A 22,194-nucleotide genomic window follows, 5' to 3' on the forward strand; every position below is an offset into this window, starting at 1 on the left:
AACACAACCCTGGGGCAAAATGAAATAATTTGCAATATTATCCCTACTCGCGGTACCTTGCTAGTCACCCCTTGTCCCAATATTTTCAATTCGTTCCAATGCACATTCAAAAAATGTATTCTCGAAACGAATGTCATCATGTCTTCTAACGTAATTATGAAGGATGCAAAACGCTTTTTCAATACTGTCAGAAAATTCGACTTCTGTGTCCAGATGCCTATGGAATATGCGCCATTTTTGCTAATATGCCTAATGATAATATAGATAATATAATGTTAATACCAAATAATAATAATAATATATGAAATAAAAGACACTCCGTCCTCTTGTTAGTCTGTGGTTTGCATGTCTGTTCTAGTTAGTATGTTCATTGTTTTACTGATATATTTTTGTTAGGATAATTAATTCAATACATTCTCTGAAAGAGCAAAGGCCTCATCCCTTATAAGTAGAAATGGCATTGCTTCTCCATTTCTATCATTAGGAAGATGTTTAGATCCGGGAACATTTAATGCATTCCTTTCTATTAATTTTGAACAAGTAGATTTTTTTAATCGTTAGAATCGCTTGAAGATCCGAAAGACGCTCCCTCTACGTATGTAAAATTATAATTGGAATCTGCAATAGCTAAAAGTACTATGGGAAAAATTTTTGTAATTAAAATACTCCGACCCACTTGAATTAGGCTTTTTTTATTCTTATGTGCTACCCATCCACTGCTCCGATACAATTTGGGAAGTTGGGTGTTTTCGTAAAATTCCTTAGAGGTCTTCTGCCAAGAATCTTGATTCATTTCAGGCGTATAATCCCGCAGCAAGCATTCCCACATTGCATCACATGTACCCCTTACAATCTCCCCGATTGATGTTTCTCCTAGTAAATACTCGTAATGTAGGGATAAAACGCTTTTACCAGTTCCTAAATATCTGGGAATAAAATACAAAATGTGAGCAAATATTATAATATACAGGAAGTAGCAAATATTGACTAAATGGAAAAAAGTGAAATTTGTATATCTCTTATTTCCAGGTCAGGAATTGCAAAAAAATGGAAGAATTAAAGAACCTGCTTCAAATGGGAAATGATGCCCAAAAAAATCAGCCTTCAGGATTAGCAGCAAAGAGGCGTAAATATCTGTATTTTGGGCAGTTATTATTTCTTTGATACTCGCTTGAATGCAGGAAGACATCTAGCAGTCTCGAACAGAATAACCATAGAGTTTACATTACTAAGGAGGCCCCACTAGGTGGCAGTAGCAGTCATAATTTGAACACGGGTCCCGCGCATTAATTCAAGCTCCAACTTTTGCCACTTGTGGCCCGACCGACAATACTATTCCTATCATTTGGCTTGTTGTCAGTGGCGGCTTATGAGTGAGCGGCTGTTATCATCCTCTGTGAGCCGAGAATTTCACCGATTTTGGTGTTTTTTTTTAGTATTTCTCCACCAGTAAGATATTTACGAAATATCATGGGTAAATCTCGGTGTTTTGTGCCCGGATGCAGCTCCGGCTACGATTGGGAGCTGAGGGAAAATAAGCGGTTGGGGATACAGGACCATAGCAAGAATTTTTATCATACAGACTGTCCCAAGGGTCGTGTGTCATTTTTGACCTGTAATTTTAGTAACTTTGCATGGAAATTTATGAAAATTGTCACACTTATGGGGAAAGGTCCTAAGTTTTGTTGAGTGTAAGCAAAATTTTACAATTTTGACCTTTTGACCTCACAAAGCGGGTCCAAACCAAAAATTTGAATTTGCCTTATAGAGGTATGTTTTGAAATAATAGGAAAACTAATGTCCCCAACCAAAGGTTGTTTTGTTGCTTGTTTCCTATTATTTCAAAACATACCTCTATGACCTCTGACCCCATTGTGACCCTCGCTGGTAATAAAAAGTCGACAATATGGATTTAAAAACAGCAAAACTGACTTGGGCACCCTTTAAAACACATTGTTACACTCTTTTGCTGTCATGGTGGGCCGATTTAACTCTATGACCCTTGACCCCCATTATGACCTTCGGAGGTCAAAATATCAACAATACGGATCTACGAACAGCCTAATCGACTTTGGCACCCTTCAAAACCTATGGTTTGACCCCTTGGTTGTTATGATTGCCCCACTTTTAACTCTATGACCTTTGACCCCCGTGGAGACCCTCGGAGGTCAATTAGTGAATAATACGGGTATTTGGACAATACCAATGACTTGGGCACCCTACAAAACCCATGGATCGACACCTTTGTTGGTATGCTATTCCTTTTGCCACCCTTATGACCTTGACGGTGGCCTTACTGGGTCAACGGTTGAATATTCGTAAATAAAAGTGTTATTTTCGGTTTTCTCGTGTCCGAAAACCTAAGAATTGACATATTGGTCAATGAAATTCACACTTTTGTCTATCTCGATTTTTTTAACATTGAAACCCCATAAGGAAAATTCAAATTTTTGGTTTGGACCCACTTTGTGAGGTCAAAAGGTCAAAATTGTAAAATTTTGCTTACACTCAACAAAACTTAGGACCTTTCCCCATAAGTGTGACAATTTTCATGAATTTCCATGCAAAGTTACTAAAATTACAGGTCAAAAATGACACACGACCCTTGGGACAGTCTGTATGATAACGGGATCAAAATTCTGGAATTCTCTCCCTGAGGATCTTAGACAGAGGGGCTCCATCCATGCTTTTAAAATTAAATTGTACATGGATTTACTCAGTGGAGAGCTAAAATAAACTCCCACGAAAATACAGCCTATTATGTATCATTATTATGTATTATGTACTATATTCCGTCTGCCTATGATGTCAAATTTCAATCCTTGTTACGTGTTATTTCTTTTTTATAGGTGCGTATCAAACAACTTTACTTGACATTTTTCATGAACTTTTTGCTTTGATGAGCCATTATTTTTGTAAATTGTGTTTTTTGCTCCAAGGGTTTTTTCCCAGAGCATAATAAATATCTATTCTATTCTATTCTATGATAAAAATTCTTGCTATGGTCCTAATACCGGATCTGACCCGTCCCCAAGTGTGCCTAGGTGGTCTGGTAATGATGTCAACGAGTGCTCTTCTTTATGAGCTGCGCAGGAATCATTCTTAATTCTCTAAAACATAGGTGCCGGAAGTTTAAAGACATGGTTGATATCTAGGGGCCCTCAAACTTAATTCGGGCTAGGGAAAGTTAACAGCGTTTCCTTACCCACTTATTCTTCCCTACTCTCAACGTGAATTAGCGTACCGATTTTGTGATTACTTACATTTTCACCTCCAGGAAACTACATAAACTCACGGTGATAGTTATATTTTCGTGGGCAGATGACACGAACTTTATTGTTTAGCAATGAACGATTGAGACATGGATTCAAATTCGCCGCAAAGCGTGCCTCTCGCGGCCATATTAGGGTGCCTTCACAGCTCCGCGTTGCGTCGACGCCACGAGAGCTCCCGCTCCGCCAGCAAATTTTGCCCTTCACAGCTCTGCGTTGCGAAACGTGGATTCAAATTCGCCGCGTAGTGTGCCTCTTGTAGGCGTGTATTGCTTGGGAACAACCGGGGCTCGCTACATCAGCGCCGCTATTTGATGCGATCGGTGGGAATCACAGGAACCAAGGGAGTGGAGAATCCTGTGTAGAGTATTTATGAGAATAACATTGATTTAACACTAGAACGTCCGAGGGGATCATTTTGATCCTTTTTCGATTTGCAATGTATTTATTTTGGAAACCACAATAGGTAGAATGATTTCCTCTCGTGACTTTTACACATTTTTAAGTTACTTTAGAGACCAAGAAGAAGAACCACCAGATCTGTTTACTTTGTAAGATAATGTCATTTTCACCTTAAACGTCCGCGGGGATCAATTTGATCCCTAAGCGAGAAAAATTGTATTTCGTAGGGTGATAGCCTTTGAACTTTCTGCGACAGCATTAATTTTGTTGCAACTTAACATTCAAACCTTTTCACCGCCTTTTCATGTATGCAAGTTGATATCCCTCATTTGCATGACCTATTTCGCATCCATTCCAACTGCCTTAGGTCGGACAATTTGTCATCGCCAGGGTGCGGATAAGTAAGTAAGCAGGGTGCGAAGTTAGCCATATCTTACGGACGCCAACATACTACGCAAGATCATATCATATAAAAAAATAAGAGAGATAGACTGTAGAACTGACAGATTCGGAATGTCTTTCTTTCCACGATCAATAAGAGATTATAACGGCAGCGAAAAAACTCATAAATAGATTAGATGACTTGTAGTGTAGCCTACTAACCTATGTAAAACTTAATACATGTTTCTTAATTTTGTTATTATTTCTAACAGCATATGGTAGTATAATTTGTTATTATGAGTGACGTTTTCTTTTGTACTGTGTGGCGTGCATGTGGGAGTCCAATAGGGTGGTTTCCTATTATTTTTTTATTGCCTTAATCGAAAGATTATTACTCCTGGAGTACGTATTTCGCGCTTTTAGATTTTTAAATGACAACATCTATTTTTCGCGATTAAATGAAAAGTGAAAATTTTCAAGCGCGCGAAAACGCGACGCTTAAGTATGAATGTCGGGAAATATCTCCGTACGTCGTATTTCTGGTTCCCCCTCCCGCCCGGTGAGATGACCTTGAGGCGAGGCTTAGCTCTGATACGTCGCAGGATGCTAGCGGATAGCTGAGTACCTTGCTGAACGGTAGCGCTTGGCTTAAAAAAGGTTTATTAATACCTTATCAAACGAAGAAAACTTTCCGACATTAGCCAGTTTTAATAGGTGATTATTAAGACATGTTTCCCTGAGCTCTGTGCCTCATGCTTGCATTGGTAACCTCAGACGATGCATAACTCCTATCCTCTCGTGTAGAAACTAGGTCCCTGTGACGTCATGCGGAGTGGAATCGCATGGGCGCCAATCTGGCCTTTTTCAAATGAGGATAAAATTTGACCCTTGCCATTCGTCTAAACCGGTATTTCAAAAACCAAATAATTTGTGTATTATGAATACACTAATGGTGGGTAACGAATCGCAATCAATGCCTTTCGTTTTCTTTGATGAAGGAAACTACCCTATTGCATGCTGGTGATTGATCACCCCCTGCCAACACCCTAGAGGTGGCTAGCAGGTTATTATGTAGATGTAGATGTTCTTATAAAATTTCCCGGGGCAATGTCCCCGGTCTGCACCCCCCCCAATATTTTTTGTAAGTCCGCATCCCTGTATTGAGGTATAATACTCGAAGGTAAACCAACATTGCAAAATTTTAAATCTACATATCTTGCTAATAGCACGATATTTAGAAAATAACGGGCTCAAAATGCGACGTATTTCTAGCATCATTTAAGTTTGTTACATTTCGTCCGCAGATCTCTCAAAATACTTCTTCATTGGAGGGAAACTTATGCTCCTTCTTGCATTTACACGCACAAATATCGCAGAATAGGGTAGTCTTCTTCATCAAAGAAAACGAATGGCATTGATTACGATTCGTTGCCCACCATTAGTGTATTCATAATATACAAATTATTTGGTTTTAGAAATTTAGAGTTCCCAGTTTAGACGAATGGCGATGGTCAATTTTAACCGCATTTGAAAAAGGCCAGATTCGCGCCCATGCGATGCCCCCCCCGTAACGTCACAAGGACCTAGTTTACGAGTAGATAGGAGTTTTACATCGTCTGAGATTACCAATGCATGCATGAGGCACAGAGCTCAGGGAAATATCTCTTAATAATCACCTGTTAAAACTGCCTATGGTCGGAAAGTTTCCTTCGCTTGACAAGGTATTAATAATCTTTATTTAAGCCAAGCGCAAACCTGCTAAAAGGGTACTCTGCCACCTGCCAGCAGCCTGCATCGCAGCGGAGCACACATCCTCGCCACAAGGTCACCTCACACGGCGGCAGAGGGAACCAGAATGACGTCATACGGGCTTTTCCTAGCATTCAAACTAAGCCGTCGCGTTTTCGCGCGCTTGAAATTTTTCACTTTTCATTTAATCGTGAAAAATAGATATTGTAATTGAAAAATCGTGAAAGCGTGAAACGCGTACTTTAAGAGTAATAATCTTTCGATTTAGGCAATTAAAAACAATAGGAATAATGTGTCTACAAAAGTGTTTGAGTTTTGTTTTTCAATAAAACCCCTCTTTGTCCTACTCGCATTTTTCCGTAAGTTTTAGTACTTCCTACGGTACCGCAAAATCTATTTAGTCACAGACATTGAGAAAGAGAAGCGCGTCTCCAAAGTTCGCTTACCTTTCTAGCCACTCATGAGACCTCTTCATAGGCCGTAGGCTCATTGGCTGCGTTCTCGGTTCTAAAAATATCGCGAACAATACAAAAATATTTCATCACTTCTTTTAAGGTTGGAAACGCCGCGCCGGTTTGTTTAATACCGACGAGACATCAAGGTACGAGGTACAAGTCGTCTCGATACGCCTTCTTTTTCACCTTCAACCATCCGCCGATTTATATTATCAAAGATGAGCGCCCTCGTAGCAGTACACGCGGGATGAATTTTGCTGTATTTTGGGGCGTGGGAGGGAGAGAGGCGAGCGGGCAGGGTGCGGTAGCGGCCACCCCTGTGAAGTAGCATAATAGAAGACAGGACGAAGTACGAACTATAGCCAAGCATAGGCCATTTCTACGTTTTCTTTTGTATGTGCTATTTTTATTTAAGGCTAATCTCATGAAATTTACGGCCTAGCATCGCCTAATATTCACTGAATGGCAACCCCGCCGTAAGATGATCGCTTCTAGAGTGCCTAATTTCACTGGTTTGCCTACATTTTTCCTGAACTCAGAGTGTAATTTATAGTAGCGGAATCAATATCCTTGTTTGAGATACTTCTATATACTGCTATACCTGTCACCGAAAGGAAATTTGACCGATTCATAAAAGTATTGCGTGATCAATTACTTCGTTGCTAATTCTAAATGCGAATATTCTCTATCTGACTGAAATTTACGGAATGCTGACCACCAGTGGCGGAGCTAGAAATATGCTTATAAGGGGGGGGGATGGGATGGCCTGGGTGGCGACCCCCCCCCCCCTCCCCTAACCAGTCAACTTTTTCGGGAAAATTTTTGAAAAATAGCACGCCTGGATATACATTTTACATAATTTTGGCAATAAATATTTAACTTTAGGCAGATGTAGTTACTAAACCTCAAAACTAGACAATAGTTCCAAATAATTTTTAATATATCAGAGGCTTTGGGGGGGATCTATCCCCTCATCCCCCCTCATACTTACGCCACGGTTGGCTACGAATTACGAAGGATGTTTTCTAACCTTTGAGAGCGAAGAAGATCGCAGAACCGCCCAAACAGCAACTGTCTCAGTATTTTTCTCGACGAGCAATTGATAAACGTCGGTCGCGCCGACCCCCACCACCACTACCACGAAACCAACCGTCTTATCTCAAGAATACGGAGAAGCGAAGGAATTTATACCCAGCTCCCAGACGATTAGCATCTCGTGCCCCGGATAGACGGCAGCAGACAGTCCGACCGTGAGTAATGAATTGTTAATATTATTTTAAAACGGACGAAGGAGTCGTATAGTCTGTCCAATTCCGGAAGGCGGGTAATGCCTGTTCTAAACGCAATGCTCAGCGGCTGATCTTGCCGTGTGGATTACCACGGCTCAGCCGTGCAGACGGATCGTCTGCTCGGCTGTGGAGCAGACGTACGGTTTTCTTCTAAGTGCGGATCTTCTCACTGAGCTCACAAATGATAAATTTAGTGACTCGTGCTAAAATGGGGTTGTGGATGAGACCAATACCCTTGCTAGAATATTATAATAAGTTCATTGTGAACAAGAAATTTGAAAGCCTTTACCGTCGCACAGTGGGTTTTGAATCGAAAAAAAGCTGGCCAAAACCTCAAAAACGAGTTTTTTGAGCTAGGAAGTTGAAACTTCGCATACATATTCTCAAATAAATTGAGCATAACTTTCCGTATTATTTCTTTCCTCTGTCTTCACGTTAATAATATATGTGAGGCCAAAGTTGAACAAATTTAGCGAAAAACGACCACCTTCGATTTTTTCTGAAAATTGCCAACTTTATCCTCGTGCAGTGGTTTCATGAATAGTTTTATCGGCAAAAATGTTATACCATCTTAATTGACACTTCTTTTTCTTCCATTTGAAGGGTTTTTAAAGATTTTGTTTCATTAATAACCATAGATATGTAACAAAATGGCGCAGCCTGTTTTCAGCCCTTTTTTTACATAAACGTAGAGAAAAAGTACATATTTACACGGACTTTCGCTAAGCGACTTATACCACGTCGTTCTTTGAATCTTTTAAATTGTGGATCTAAAGTAAAACCTTGCACCAACTCGCAACCCCGAATTTAAATCGTTTTTTTTCGAGTGTGTGGTCTACTCCGGTTCTGGCCGGCGGCGGCGCAGAGTACGGCGACGCGGCAAGCGTGTGGATGCAATATGGTCTCATTCACTTTTATAAGTGGATAATAGATATAATAGTGATAGAAAATAATGAATGAAAGTAAAATTAATAAATATTGCTACGAATGACGCTTATTATGCAATCGCTGGGCACTGCAAGATGTACACTGAAAGGTTTCTTTCTTTGAGTGCATTCCACATACTACTACAGAGGATGGACTTAAATCGTGTGAACTTAAATCACCAGGAACTTGTATAATTTAGGCATAGAGTTATTTATGTTTTTAAGGACCTTGGCTATTAGTAACATGAGGTTATTAAGACGGTATTCATTAGAGGCAAGACTTTGTGGCAAATCTGCATATGTACGGGAAAGTTTAAATCCATGATAAAATAAGAAACGTATTCGCGAAAAAAACTGCCTGAACCAGGCAAGGCGGCTAGAAATCTCTGGTACCAGCATCGCAAAACGAAAACCACTGCAGCGGCTTCGCCAAAATTACGCTAATATATTTAGTTTTCCGGCTTTGCAGTAATACCTTTTAACCCATCCGTGATTGTGCGGAGTACCTCAGTTACCCCAAATTATGTTAATGTTACATAATTTTTTTAAATTTTGTTCTTTTGTTATTTTTTTGTATTTGAGCTCAACCTCTTTGCCGTTATTTAGGCGACGAATGATTTTTTTTTTCATTTAAATTGTTTATGAAAACTTCAATTTTTATTAGTGGGGTAACTAAGTTACCCCGCCCCGCTGTTGGCGGGAAGAAAAAAATCTTGTTTGCTAAATGAGTGCGGGGATAAAAGTTGAATGCAATAAATTTCTTTATATTATGTAGAACTTCAATAATCCTAATGTTCTACCTGATGGCACCTTTTCTACACTTTTTTCATAGCATGTTAGTCAATGTACAGTTATAATAGCAAAATATGAAAGATTTCTGCCATTTCGCACAAAATCAATGTACAAATCTAAATGTGGCCTACAATGTATTCATAAACTATCCAAAGAAGATATTATATCATTAAAAAAGAGCCATGGTTTTGAATTACAGTAAATACTAACGAAGTACAACATAAAATATATGAATTATAAACGATAAGAGGCATATATAGAGGTCTATACGAGTATTATCGTCTGCCCAATAGGTTGGTTTCCTATTTTTTTCAATTGCCTAAATCGAAATATTATTACTCCTGGAGTACGTATTTCTCGCTTATAGATTTTTAAATGACGATATCTATTTTTCGCGATTAAATGAAAAGTGAAAAATTTCAAGCGGGCAAAAACGCGACGGCTAAGTAGGAACGCAGGGAAAAGCACATGTGATGTCATTCTGGTTCCAGCTTCCGCCGTGTGAAGCCACCTTGGTGCGAGGCGATGAGCGCCGCGGCGCGCCGCTGCGATTCAGGCTGCTAGCAGAGAGCAGAGTACCCTGCTAGCAGGTTATAGCGCTTGGTTTAAATAAGTATTATTAATTCCCTATCAAACGAAGGAAACTTTCCGACCATAGGAAATTTTAATAGGTGATTATTAAGAGATGTTTGCCTGAGCTCTGTGCCACATGCATGTGATTCTGAAAAATGATGACTCGAGCGATCACTTTTCCGGTCGCGGCAAGTTTGAATGATCACTAAGAGGGACGGAAAAAATGATGGTGTACTTCAGGCTTAATATTGTTCAATATCTACGAGTGACCTAGATACGTCGGTTGAATCTTCAAGCCAAGCATATTTTTAGATGAAGGAGAATAGAAATACTATTTCTCATACACCTTAAAACTAAACGCATTCCCTTCCCCGATTCAAAAAAATAAAAATCTTACCTTTGAGATATTTATTTGTTCATAAGGTCCTTAGGGTATTTTATATTAGAAGTGGTGAAAATAACTTACCAAGAATACATAATCTCCATCATTGTAATAATGCTCACATACCCAGACCAAGAACAGAATTGTTTAAACAAAGCTTCCAATTTTTGGAACCGAAAATTTACGGTGAGTTACCAAAATACATAATTGACGAAAATAATTAATACAGATATTGCAAAAGGGTCATGATATGGTTTTCTACTCATAATTATGTTTCAAATTTGCTTAGATGAATGAGGTATGGTGATCAATGGAATGAGATGCAATGATTGTCTTAATTAGTGATTTCATATTTTATATGCACTTCCAGCATGATAACCCGAAAACGGAGTACTAACTCCAAAGGGGTACCTATGTTCCTACAGCAATGTATCACTTACAATTTATATTTATGTAGAACAATATACATTATTATTATTTAGAAAGTTGAAATAGGAGGGGAGTTCATTAAGTAATGTAACACATTTTTTTCTGAAACAGGGGTTGTTTAATTCAGCATTCAAATACATAATTTTATTCCTCAATCTTTTAGCTACACAAAGCTATTTTCCAACGTTATCTCCATTAAATATTACGGCTTGACGCCACCTTGAATAGAGGGTCTGTATTCCAGTACGGTACCATTCCACTGGTCGACGTCGGAGCCAACATCGTACTGCATCACTAACTTCATAAAATTAAGTGAACCCAAGGGATTTTGTGTTCTTATATAGGTAAACGGCTGGAGTCCTAACTCCGCCTGCATATTTTGGTTGCTATGTGGTTAGTTTGTAGATATGTAAATAAAGAAAAATTGCCAGTAGTAAAAAGAAAAAAGTATAGGCGGGAAATGTTATTAATTTTACGGAAACCAATTCATAAATATTAAGAACTTCCATGCCTTTAAATACAATACATTTAATACCTTTGAATACGTCCATTTTTTCAAATTTATCGCCTGAAATAAACCATGCAATAAAATTATATTATTTACAATGAGGTACGGGGAGAGTCCAATAATTAATGCAACACATTTTTTCGTGTAACAGGTGTTGTTTTATTCAAAATTCAAATACATCATGTTATTCCCCATTTTTTTTGTATGAAGATTTTCACAGCTTCTTTTATCAATGTTGGTGGTTGCTTTCGGGAAATGCTACGTAGGTAACATAATCTGCTCGACGTTTCACTCCTCGTACTGGGGGCGTTTTCAAGAGAATGGGAGGGAAACCGTACGCAAACTTGGACATTACGCCTCCAGCCCTGGGCATAAAATAATGTTTAACGCTACATGGGTATTGGCGAAGACGGAAGAATACCATCCGCGTCTTATACGTGAATCCGTCGAGATAGCGAAAAGGCCAAACAGTTTCAAAAGGGAGGATGGATATAACCTCAGCCGTATATGGAGAGGGTTCCTGGCCCAATATAATGACCAACGGCTATCGCCTTCCGTGAAAATTCATATCGGGTCAACAATGGGTTAACGAAACCTATATAAGCTCGGGACGAGAACGGAACCAACATTCCTTCCCCAATCTTTTAGCTACAAAACACTATTTTTCAACGTAATCTCAATTCAAAGTCCTTCGCCATTCTGCTCCTCGACCTGATGACTGGTACTCCTTACTTCGACTTCAAGCTCCTGTGACATAAAAACAATGATTATATTATTATGATCCTTGGCTGTGACCTCCAATTAGTATCAAATGTTTGTCCCACAAGCACATTATAAGTTTACTTACAGGAATGGCCTGAAATGGTAGTGAGGGCCCCGCTTCATCTAAAGAGGAGTTCCCCTCCACTGTGAGTGATAGCACTTTTTCTTCTATTGCAGTTAATTGGGTGCAGGGAGGTCCACCACCAGTTCCTACGGCATGCCGCTTAGCCTTGCTGTATTGTTTTTGTGTAGCACTTAAGGTCTGCCCACGTCTAGGATAAGAATTAGGGGATGTCAATGATTTTTTCCTTATGAAACTTTAATTATACGAGCGTGATGCGCCCTCTCCCAGCGGGCTTCCCCCGCTCTTTTCAATGCAGATCAACGGAGGGATAGGCGCGTTTCTAATTTTAAAATGCAGAAAAAAAGGCAGGGTCTTATGAACAAATTTAATTGGAATGTTCATGTACAAATTGAGGTCAGAGGACCTCTTTAAACACAACATTGGAAGTAATTACACTATCCTCTGTTAAACGCACATGATGACTCATACTACGTATCAACAGGAGAGTTGAATGTGGTATCAGCCGCATTTTGATGGAAGTTATTTAAAGAATGCGAGATATTGTTGCAGATGAACAAATGTATCAGTTTGTGCCCCGTTAACGTCAGGAATATTTACCGTTTTTTTATTATTAAAAAATCTCTTTTATAGGAAACAATAGCAATATTTAGGAAGTAAGATATGCCGTCGCATGTTCTCTGATAAATTATGTGCATTTTGGTACCTCATTTGTAGAGTTTGGTTCCGTATAAGTCGAGAAAAAGGTATCTATACAGTAGAAAAAATATAGAAGACTAGTTTGACCATCATCGAACATTACCTTTTGCCATTTATGTGCGAGCTTAGTAGGCCCGCTCCCATCTGCTTTTAGCAGGTCAAGTTCTTCTCACATTTTATTTTTTTTAAAGTCGGCCTGTGGGCCCTATAAATCCTCCAAGAGCAAACTGCTCATTCTCTTCCATACATTTTATCATTAAAGATATTTGCCCGAGAGACGCCTTTGTATCCCTTGAAAATTAAATAAGATGTACAGATTTTGATATACTTATCCAATCTCCAGACATTTATTACAACTTAGAGCTATTATAAAATTTACCTTCTTTATGGCATTTATTATGTTAACGTACCTGGCCATTCTTAATTTAGGTCACTTTTCTTGCTCTCTGTCACAGCTTCGGTTAGTTTCTGCCGTCCTCTTAAGCGAAGGAATTAATAATTTACCGTTGCCACGTTAACGTTTGTTAATTTTATAAAGAATTTTTTCGTAAACAACTCAACAACAGGAGTTTCAAGTGAATTATTGGTGCTTGCCTCCGTATGCTTCAACAGTAGTTAGGTTCGTTTGTCCCCCATGAGAAGCAGCGACCTCGGTGCCGCTACCCTGGTGTGATCTGGTGGCCGATGTAGATTCTCTATTCCAGGAAGATAAATATTTTGAAAATAGAATATAAGTTTGGGGCATAAAGGCCGCCACATGCCTAAGCCATTGTCCACTGTACATTTTTAAGTTAACAATTTATGTCGAAAACAGTAAAAGGGTTCATTATTAAATTAAACCTGAGGGTATATTACTAAAATACTGACTCGCTATTGTAAAAAAATGTACTTTTTGGGTCTGAAGTAACTCGGGCTTCACATCGTGTGTTGGATGGATTTGCCATTTTACTCCTGCATTAGAGCAAATGAACCACTTCATGCATGTACAAAGTTTACACTTGAAACAAATATTTAATACATATAACCTTCATGCTAAATTAATTAAGCACGTAATAAAATAGTAATGCATTTAATGCTGGAAATAATTATCAGTATTTACAGCTTGAATGAATGAAGTTTGAATTTAAGTATACCGGGACTAGCCACGGTGATAACTTTTACGGGAGTCACCCGCAATGCACAATTGTGCGAAAAATCCACAGAGAAAAAATCATTCGCCTTGACCGGGATCCCGGTCAAGGCGAATGATTTTTTCTCTGTGGATTTTTCGCAAGAATGAAGTTTGAATGAGATTCTCATTGCCAGCGGATAAATCTGAGAAAGATTCCTAGCGGCCCAGTTTTGCTCTGAAGCAACATGCAGTAAAATCTACGTGTGAGGAAATGTTGAAAAAAGATTGTATTAACGTATTCTGATGGTTTTATTTACGCAACCAGACCACAAATTTTAACAAAAAATTCATGGCAAAACACATTGGATTTTAAAGGCTTTAAGTGTTTACTATTTCATCAAAGCCGAGGATATGTTACTAAAATACTAATTCACCATTGTGAAGAAAAATACTTTTTGGGCCTGAGGGAACTCGGGTGTGTCGGACAGCATTGCTGATTATATAATAGCTGTTGACTACGTTTCTGGTTTTCCATTTTTTCTAGGATGAGAATCGAAAGAGCTTAAACCCAAGGTTTGGCGACGCGAGGAGGTGGTTTCTCCATCAGTTTAACCTCCGCATTAGGAAGGATTGGGAAGTATGGAGTGGGTTTCCCGCTTCCTAATACTGTTGGCGCTGAGTGCAACACTTAGCGGCAAGGCCGTGGTGAAACCCGATCATCCACTCATTTTCAATGAAGATCAGTCCGACAGATACGTACCTTCAAGTAAGTATACGCGGTGTGTTTAGTTATTAACGGGCGTTTTTTAAATTTCGCTCTTGGAATTGAAGTGTTTGAAGTTTAGAGAGTCCGATTGATAAAATATTTTTACACTTTAAATAAATAAAAGATCGTAGCACTTTTCAACAAACCTTTTACTGCGTACAAAGCGTTTCGGCTCACTGAGCCATCATCTGGTACAGGACACTGCAAAACATTTGAAAATCACCTTTATACCCTTGAGAAAGGGGGTTGCGGAGGATTTGACACCTTTGAAGAAGGGAGTGGGAACAGGCGTACAGAGTAGAGACAGTGGGAAAAGACCTACCCCTTTTTTTAATTCTTCTCAACCCCCCTCCCCTTTTTCTGTGGTTCTTCCCACGTGTCGTTATTTTATAGTTATGACTAGAGTCCTCCTTCCAACGTGGGTTCCCCACATCCCGTAGTTGTATCTTTTCCCACTGTCTCTACTCTGTACGCCTGTTCCCACCCCCTTCTTCAAAGATATGAAATCCTTCCCAACCAAAGTACAAAATATTTTTCACTTACACTAAGAATAACAACATTAAATTCACCATGGAATCAGTATATAAATCAATCAATTACTAAGACTATTGCTTACGGTAAAACCGAGTTGTTATTTCCTACACGGTCAAGTCTATTTCCTGTTAATTCCTTCCATGCTAACTCATGCACAAAAAATGAAAAGAATGACTCAAAATGTATACCTTTTTTTAGATGTGCTGGAAGCAGAGGAAAATAGTCATAACACAACAGTCCTCATTGGGGATAAATTCATCAGTTTAACGGAGCAATGTTACGAAGGTAAGTTTTCTTTCATCCTTAAGAGGAAATAACGAAGGTAGATAACGACAATCATCATCATCACTGGACCAAAATCTTAAGTATGGTTTGAAGCAGCTCCCCCACTATACTCTCCTATCAGCTAATCATTTCACACCAACATATTTCTTCTCTATCACATCCTTCTTTTACCTGTTCCATGTATTTTGTTCGAGGTCTTCCTTTCATATCTTTGTCATGTACGATCCCCTCAACATTTTTCTTCATAAAGCAATTACGTCTCAAAATATGGCCGATAAGGTTTATGCCAATACATAGGAAATATGATTCGGGCGCAATAATCATGTACTAGTCCCATAACACTATCCCTCCCTTTATGCTGGATTTTACCGGGGATTTCTTATAGGATAAATGATCCGGATTCCCATACACAACAAAGTATACTCCAAATATAAATTATACCAAAGTTTTTGCTAAATTCTATGCTTAAAATTCCCAAAAGAAGTGGATCTTTCTTTGATGATAATAACTGTTTTTAAGCTTGAAAATTCCAAATGGGAAAATAGCAGGATGGGAGGATATCCAGGGATAAAAAATCGTGGATACTGGAACATTTTCAGTTTTTCAACGACTTCAGTGATTCATCATCCTCATCTACTGTATTTATTCGCTATTGCAAGTTTTTGCCACGCTAGTTTTCGTTACTGAAGTATCAGTAAATGTGGTACATAAATTGATTCCAACGATGTGAATTCCAACTAATCTCTATATTATCACTTTACTTTCTCCTTATAGAGCCAATGAAGTACGACATCATATACCAGACGGCCTGGAAGCCAGCTCAAAACAACGAAGCCATTCGGATGTTTGAACCCGCCAATTTCGTCGTGGTACTTGACGGAGAAGAAGGTTGCTACTCGAAGGCTGACTGCATTTACGATGTTCAACAACAAGCGACACCCAATCTGCCCGATGGATGCAAACTCCGGGAAAATTTCTACATTGGCGGAGACGGAAACATCTACGAAGGAAGAGGATGGAAGATATCACCTTACTGGTACCTGAGCGGACTCAGGAATCAGTCCCTCGCGGTCAAATTCACGGGTAACCACGAATCAAAACTACCCTCCCACAAAGCCCTACAAGCATTCAAATCTTTGCTTGTCGCGGGAGTTTGGCTGGGAACCCTCTCTCCCCGTTACCAGATCGTCTCCATCAGGCAGCTCGCGGAAACCGAAGCAACCGTGGGCGAAATCCTACACGAAAACGTTCAGGAGTGGTCAGGTTGGGTCAATGACGAGGTTCCCATGTCGAGGTGGGAGTATCAGCCCCAAGGCTTCCTCAACCTCGTATTCCGTCGAGAATGGAACGCCACGGAACCGTTGAGGGAACCAGAGGGCGCAACACAACCAGTCTCGTACGTGCTCCTCAACAACGTCGGCCAGCGTTGTCATTCTCGCAAGGAATGCATCTCACTGATGAAATCCTTGCAACAGTCACACCGCGAAGATTACGGGGACCTCCTGGATAATTTTTACATCGGAGAGGACGGGAACGTCTACGAAGGCAGGGGTTGGGATTACCTCCCTCAATGGTACGTAAAAGGCATGCGATGGAGTTATGTCAGCGTCAGTTTCCTGGGAGCGTTCGATTCCGAGATACCGGCGTACCGAGCGATAACATCTTTCAAGGAGCTCATCAGCACTGGCTTGCGACTGGGAAAACTATCCACACTATACAAATTGACATCTCTCCGCATGATATATGATGACCAGGTTCTGCTAGGGGACGCGCTACACACTTATGTCCAGAAATGGACACCATGGGCACACATTTACGATGAGCTGACGATCGAAGGACGTATGGAAGCCGATTTAGTTCCTCTGATACGGCGTTCTGGATGGATATATGAAATGCCACCCGCACCTACATTTAAAAAAATCGAACCCAGTTTTCCCGTCGAATTCATCTTAATTCAGGATGGTGGAGAAGCCTGTTTTTATTTAACGGATTGCATGGATAACATGAATTCAGAGAGGAATGACCTTCTTTATAATTTTTACGTCGGAGGAGACGGTATAGTGTATGAAGGCCGCGGGTGGGAAGACTCCCCACCATTATACCTAAAACATTTCCATCATTCCTACATTACCATCAAGTTCTTTGGTACTTACAACGATACCGTACCCAATAACATGACAATGCAAGCATTCAGGTCTTTCATCAAACTTGGGATCGATACGGGAAAGATATCTCCCTCCTACCAATTATACTCCCTAAGGCACATCTACAATGACTCCACCTTCTTGGGGAGCGCTCTCAGTGAGTATGCCGAAGGATTGCCTCAGTGGTCGAGCGAAATGGAGATTAACGATGACCAGGAGCGCTTATCAAGGGGCATGCTGCCGCTAGTCTCCCGCGATGACTGGAACGCTACTTCTCTAGGTGAAAAATTCCTCGAGATCAAAGGTCAGGTTCATTACGTGCTGGTCGGAGCGACAGGAGGAGAAAAATGCTACTCTTGGTCCGAATGTATTCTACGGATCCAAGAACAACAGCGACGGGGAAAAGATCTGTGCGATTCCGTCACAGATCATTTCTACATCGGCGACGACGGTAACTTTTACGAAGCCTTGGGCTGGGCGGAATATTCCGGCGATATCAGCGAACAGTCTCAGGAGAGGGCCATATCAGTGCGATTTTTCGGCAGTTTCCAGCATGACATCCCATCTCGCTTGGCGATGTCAGCCTTGGGGAGGTTTTTGGAGTACGGAATAAGTACCGGAAAGCTTTCGGAAGACTATGAGGTCAAAACCTATCGACAGTTGTGTAACTGCTCGAGCGAATTGGGAGACAGATTCCAGCGCGTGATTGAAAGTTTGGATCGTTTCTCTAACGAGACCATTTCGTTAAATGTTTCAGGATCCCTCCCTTACAATCCATTCCTCATCGTTCCCAACACGAATAATAAATCCTACTCTGCCACTTCCCGGCGTACCAACAGTGTTTCTCGCCCGGCTACATACATAGTTATATCCGACGGAGGAGAACGTTGTTTTGATCAAGACCAATGCCTCACCCAGGTGAAGGCCCTTCCTTCCGGAAGGGACGATTACGAGAACTTCTTCATAGGCGAAGATGGTCGTTCGTATGAAGGATCAGGTTGGAGCACAAACGTTTACGGACGACGTTTCTGCCCAGACTGCGAAACAATTTTCATAGGTTTTCTGGGGAAATTCAATTACGATTTACCGTCGTCGACTGCACTTAATGCCATGAACTATCTCATAAAGGGCGGAATCCGCTGGGGAAAGGTACATCCCGACTATACATTAGTCTCCATCCGTCAGCTATGCAGTAACTGCTCACTGGTGGGAGATTCCCTGAACATCGCCATTCGCACCTGGAGCAATTGGAATGAACAGATAAACATCACAGCGGAATGCGAACTATTTGAGAGTGAAATAGTGCCAAGAAATGTCTGGAGAAATTATCATCAAGATTTTTCCTCAAACAGGAATTATCGCCGGTCGAATGTTTACGGAACGATTGTAGTTTCAAATTCTTACGCCCACTGCAACAATAAGGAAGAATGCATCGCCTGGTTGCGCAATCATGATAGTAATTCCCCAGAGACGAATTTCTACATTTCTGGCAATGGTAATGTTTACCAGTGCCTTGGCTGGGATTACATCAGGGGAATTACTAACAGCAGGCACCGTTGGGATCCTCCAGAACCAGATACCCTCAAAGTGGAATTCATTGGCGATTTTGACAGTCGAGTTTCAGCAGATGCTATGACCCAGGCGTTCAGAAAGCTCATTGTAAACAAAGGAATTGAAAATGGAAATCTTCGTTCATCATACACACTGAGCGGCGTTTTAATTGGCATATACGGTGATGAAACTTACGACATGCTTGGCTAAAGAAATAAAAGGTGTGCGAATTATACGTGGAAATTTGAGCTTGATTTTAGTAAAAAATTATACTCGCAACTTTTCGAAGCATAAATAGAAATCGTCAGGTCGTCGTGTTAGCGCAAGGCCGAAAAACTAAAAAAAAAAAAACAAAACAGGAAGAATCGACCATGCAATGGTAACCATGTGAGCGATTGGTTATTTTCATCCCAGATATTTTAGTATGCATTCATTTTAAATTGCACTACGAAGTTGACGTGTTGGCTGGTGATGGCTACTTTGGCTGTTGAGGTAATACTGTGGGCATAAGTATATCCTCATTAGTTTGCGAACTAACTTTAGGGAACCTTCTACCAGTATTTCCACACAATTGTTTTATTGCAACCCATTTGAACACCTGAGTGCAAGAACCAGATAATAACCAGTTAGGCAAATACGAGATTTCCACAAAGAAAGGAAGCCGCAGCTCCCCTTACCATCAGAAATTGTTATTTTAAACAATAAGCCTCACTTTAGTAGATCCAATATCGGTGAAATCCTGCTATCTACTCTTCAGGTGCAAAAGCCATTATGTTTTCCTCGAAAATACACCTTTGGATATTATATAATTCTTGCGAACAATTCTCCAACTCCATTTACACAAGTACCGCACCATGACTATGCACTACAATTGCACCACAAGCAACAGTGTAGGATGACTAGAGAGAGAAGTTTCAGGGTTACTCTGGTGGAATTGCAACAGAGTAGCAAATAAAAAAGTTACAGAAAATTTTCCACACATACAAATAACTGTGAAAAACAACCAGAAACTTTTCATTAAATGAAATGTGACGGATGTTATTTCCTCATCGTACCAGTGCCTAACCATACAGTCATTCACAGAAACTGCACTTTTCGAAGCAAGAAGGATAAGGAAAGCATCTCATTGATTCAACTTCCTTCATTATCATGCATCGGGATCACGTTTCAGTCGATATCCAGAGATTATATGATCCTGATGACTGTACTTTACATCTCATATTCACATTTTTAAAAATTATAATATATAATGTACTGAAAACAATAAAGAAAAGATCTCAATGATTTTTAACAACGGTCAACTAACATTTTACATTAATTTCATGCAATTTCAATAAGAGAATAGCATAGTTGCAATACGCTAACGTTATTTACGTGAGGTTATAGCGGATCGATATAGGAAAGAATTTAAGAGATGTCATTTCATCGTGAGAGTTACGGGCGATGTTGGCACACATTACTGCGGGAATATAAAGATGTAATATTTTATATTGATATTATTTTATTACCATTCCAGATTCATGCATATATGTGGAATGGTAATAAAATATCACCTTCACCCTCGCTTGTACTTGCTTCTCGTATCACGATAGAGCGAATTTTGAGCAGAAATGGGCGACAAAGTTATTTACGTAGATGTACAGGCTTTAATTTATTTCGAATGATACTTTATTACCATCCCAGAGAAAAGTCTATCTTGATAAGTATCTATAATAGTAGGCCAAAATTGTTGGATGAATTGTCTACGATAGGAATCAATATAATGCTCAAAAGTTAGTAGTAAGACTGCCTTTCTATTTCACTTCCTCTGTTACTGTACAAAACTGCACTATCTTCTCATTTCAGTTACATTTATTATTCGCAAATAATGGGATCGGGTTTAAGTCGTTCCCCAATTAATTGACGATCTTGATGATTTGTTTCTGTTATTTACATGTCAAATATAATTTTTTGCATTTGCGATGTTGTGGAATCGATAAGGAATATATTACCACGAATCTGCTTTTCAGTTATCATACATAGCAATGGTATCATGATATTTCTATTTACACGAAGAAAGAAGTTACATTTCGCGACAGCACAAGTAATTACAAGAGAGAAATATTAAGGACGGCCCTTGGAAAGAACTTCAGAGATCTAACTTGACCGAGACAGTGAAATAATTAGGAGTAAAAATAATGATATTGACCGATTTAATTTCTAAGTCTACTTTCATTTAAAATTTTAAAACCCGTTAATGACTTATCTGTAACCCATTTTCACAAAAAAACTCGCTTCACCTTGGCGTGACTTTCATTCCTTTGACAAAAAATAAAATCCGTAGCTAAAAAATATTCTTATGCTGGAGCTATGGAGATGAGAACGAAGGCAAGTTGAGAAACTCTTTCCTGAAAGTAAGTATGACCTCTTCTTGTTCCTTCAAATAAGACGAAATGGAAGAATGAGCGAATTTAATCATAGAGGAAATAAAATACAATGAGAACTGCTTACTCCGAGCAAGTCTATCTGCTTGCATAGAAGTTTGGAAAACTTTCACGAAGTATGACATTTAAGAGTTAATGGAATGAACAGATAAAAAAACAGCGGAATAGAAACCATTTGAGTGTCTTTGAGTGTTTGAGTTTGCCAAAAAATGTCTGGAGTAATTACCATCAACAATTTTCCTCCGATAGCCATAAACGCATGGAGAATCCCTTCAAAATCATTGAAATTAAAATTTTTTACGCCGATCGCAACATTAAGGAAGAATACATCACGTGGTTGCGTAATCATAACAGCCATTCCCCACGGATACATTTCTACATTTATGGCGATCGAGAAGTTTACCAGTGCCTTGGCTGGGAGTACTTCAGGAGAAGCTATTATGGCTATCATGAAAGCCAAATAGATACCCTCAAAGTCGAATTCATTGGCGATTTTGACAGTGAATTTTCATTAAATTCTATGACCTATGCGTTAAAAAAGAACTAATTGTAAAAAGAAGAAAAATGAAATGGAAGTCCTCATTCATCATACACACCTAGTGGCAGTTACGATGATGAAGTTTACAACTTTCTCCATCAATTATTTAAAAAAATAAAAGGTTGCAAAAGGAATGATTTA

At 39.6% G+C, this 22,194-nt stretch overlaps 1 protein-coding gene across 2 annotated transcripts; it reads left to right on the plus strand.

The window, feature by feature from the left end:
* Window positions 1–7,415: 7,415 nt before the first annotated feature.
* LOC124169042 lies at window positions 7,416–20,393 on the plus strand. Of its 2 annotated transcripts, none has more exons than XM_046547510.1 (4): window positions 7,416–7,509; window positions 14,357–14,578; window positions 15,311–15,397; window positions 16,172–20,393. In XM_046547510.1, exons 2-4 carry the CDS (start codon window positions 14,452–14,454, stop codon window positions 19,300–19,302), a joined length of 3,345 nt encoding a protein of 1,114 aa, XP_046403466.1. In that variant the 5' UTR covers window positions 7,416–7,509; window positions 14,357–14,451; the 3' UTR covers window positions 19,303–20,393. The 2 variants fall into 2 exon arrangements, with proteins under 2 accessions (XP_046403466.1, XP_046403467.1); XM_046547511.1 differs by lacking the exon at window positions 7,416–7,509 and adding an exon at window positions 12,165–12,180.
* Window positions 20,394–22,194: the final 1,801 nt, after the last annotated feature.

The sequence above is a fragment of the Ischnura elegans genome, chromosome 12 (assembly GCF_921293095.1).
Source record: "Ischnura elegans chromosome 12, ioIscEleg1.1, whole genome shotgun sequence".
NCBI lineage: Eukaryota > Metazoa > Arthropoda > Insecta > Odonata > Coenagrionidae > Ischnura > Ischnura elegans.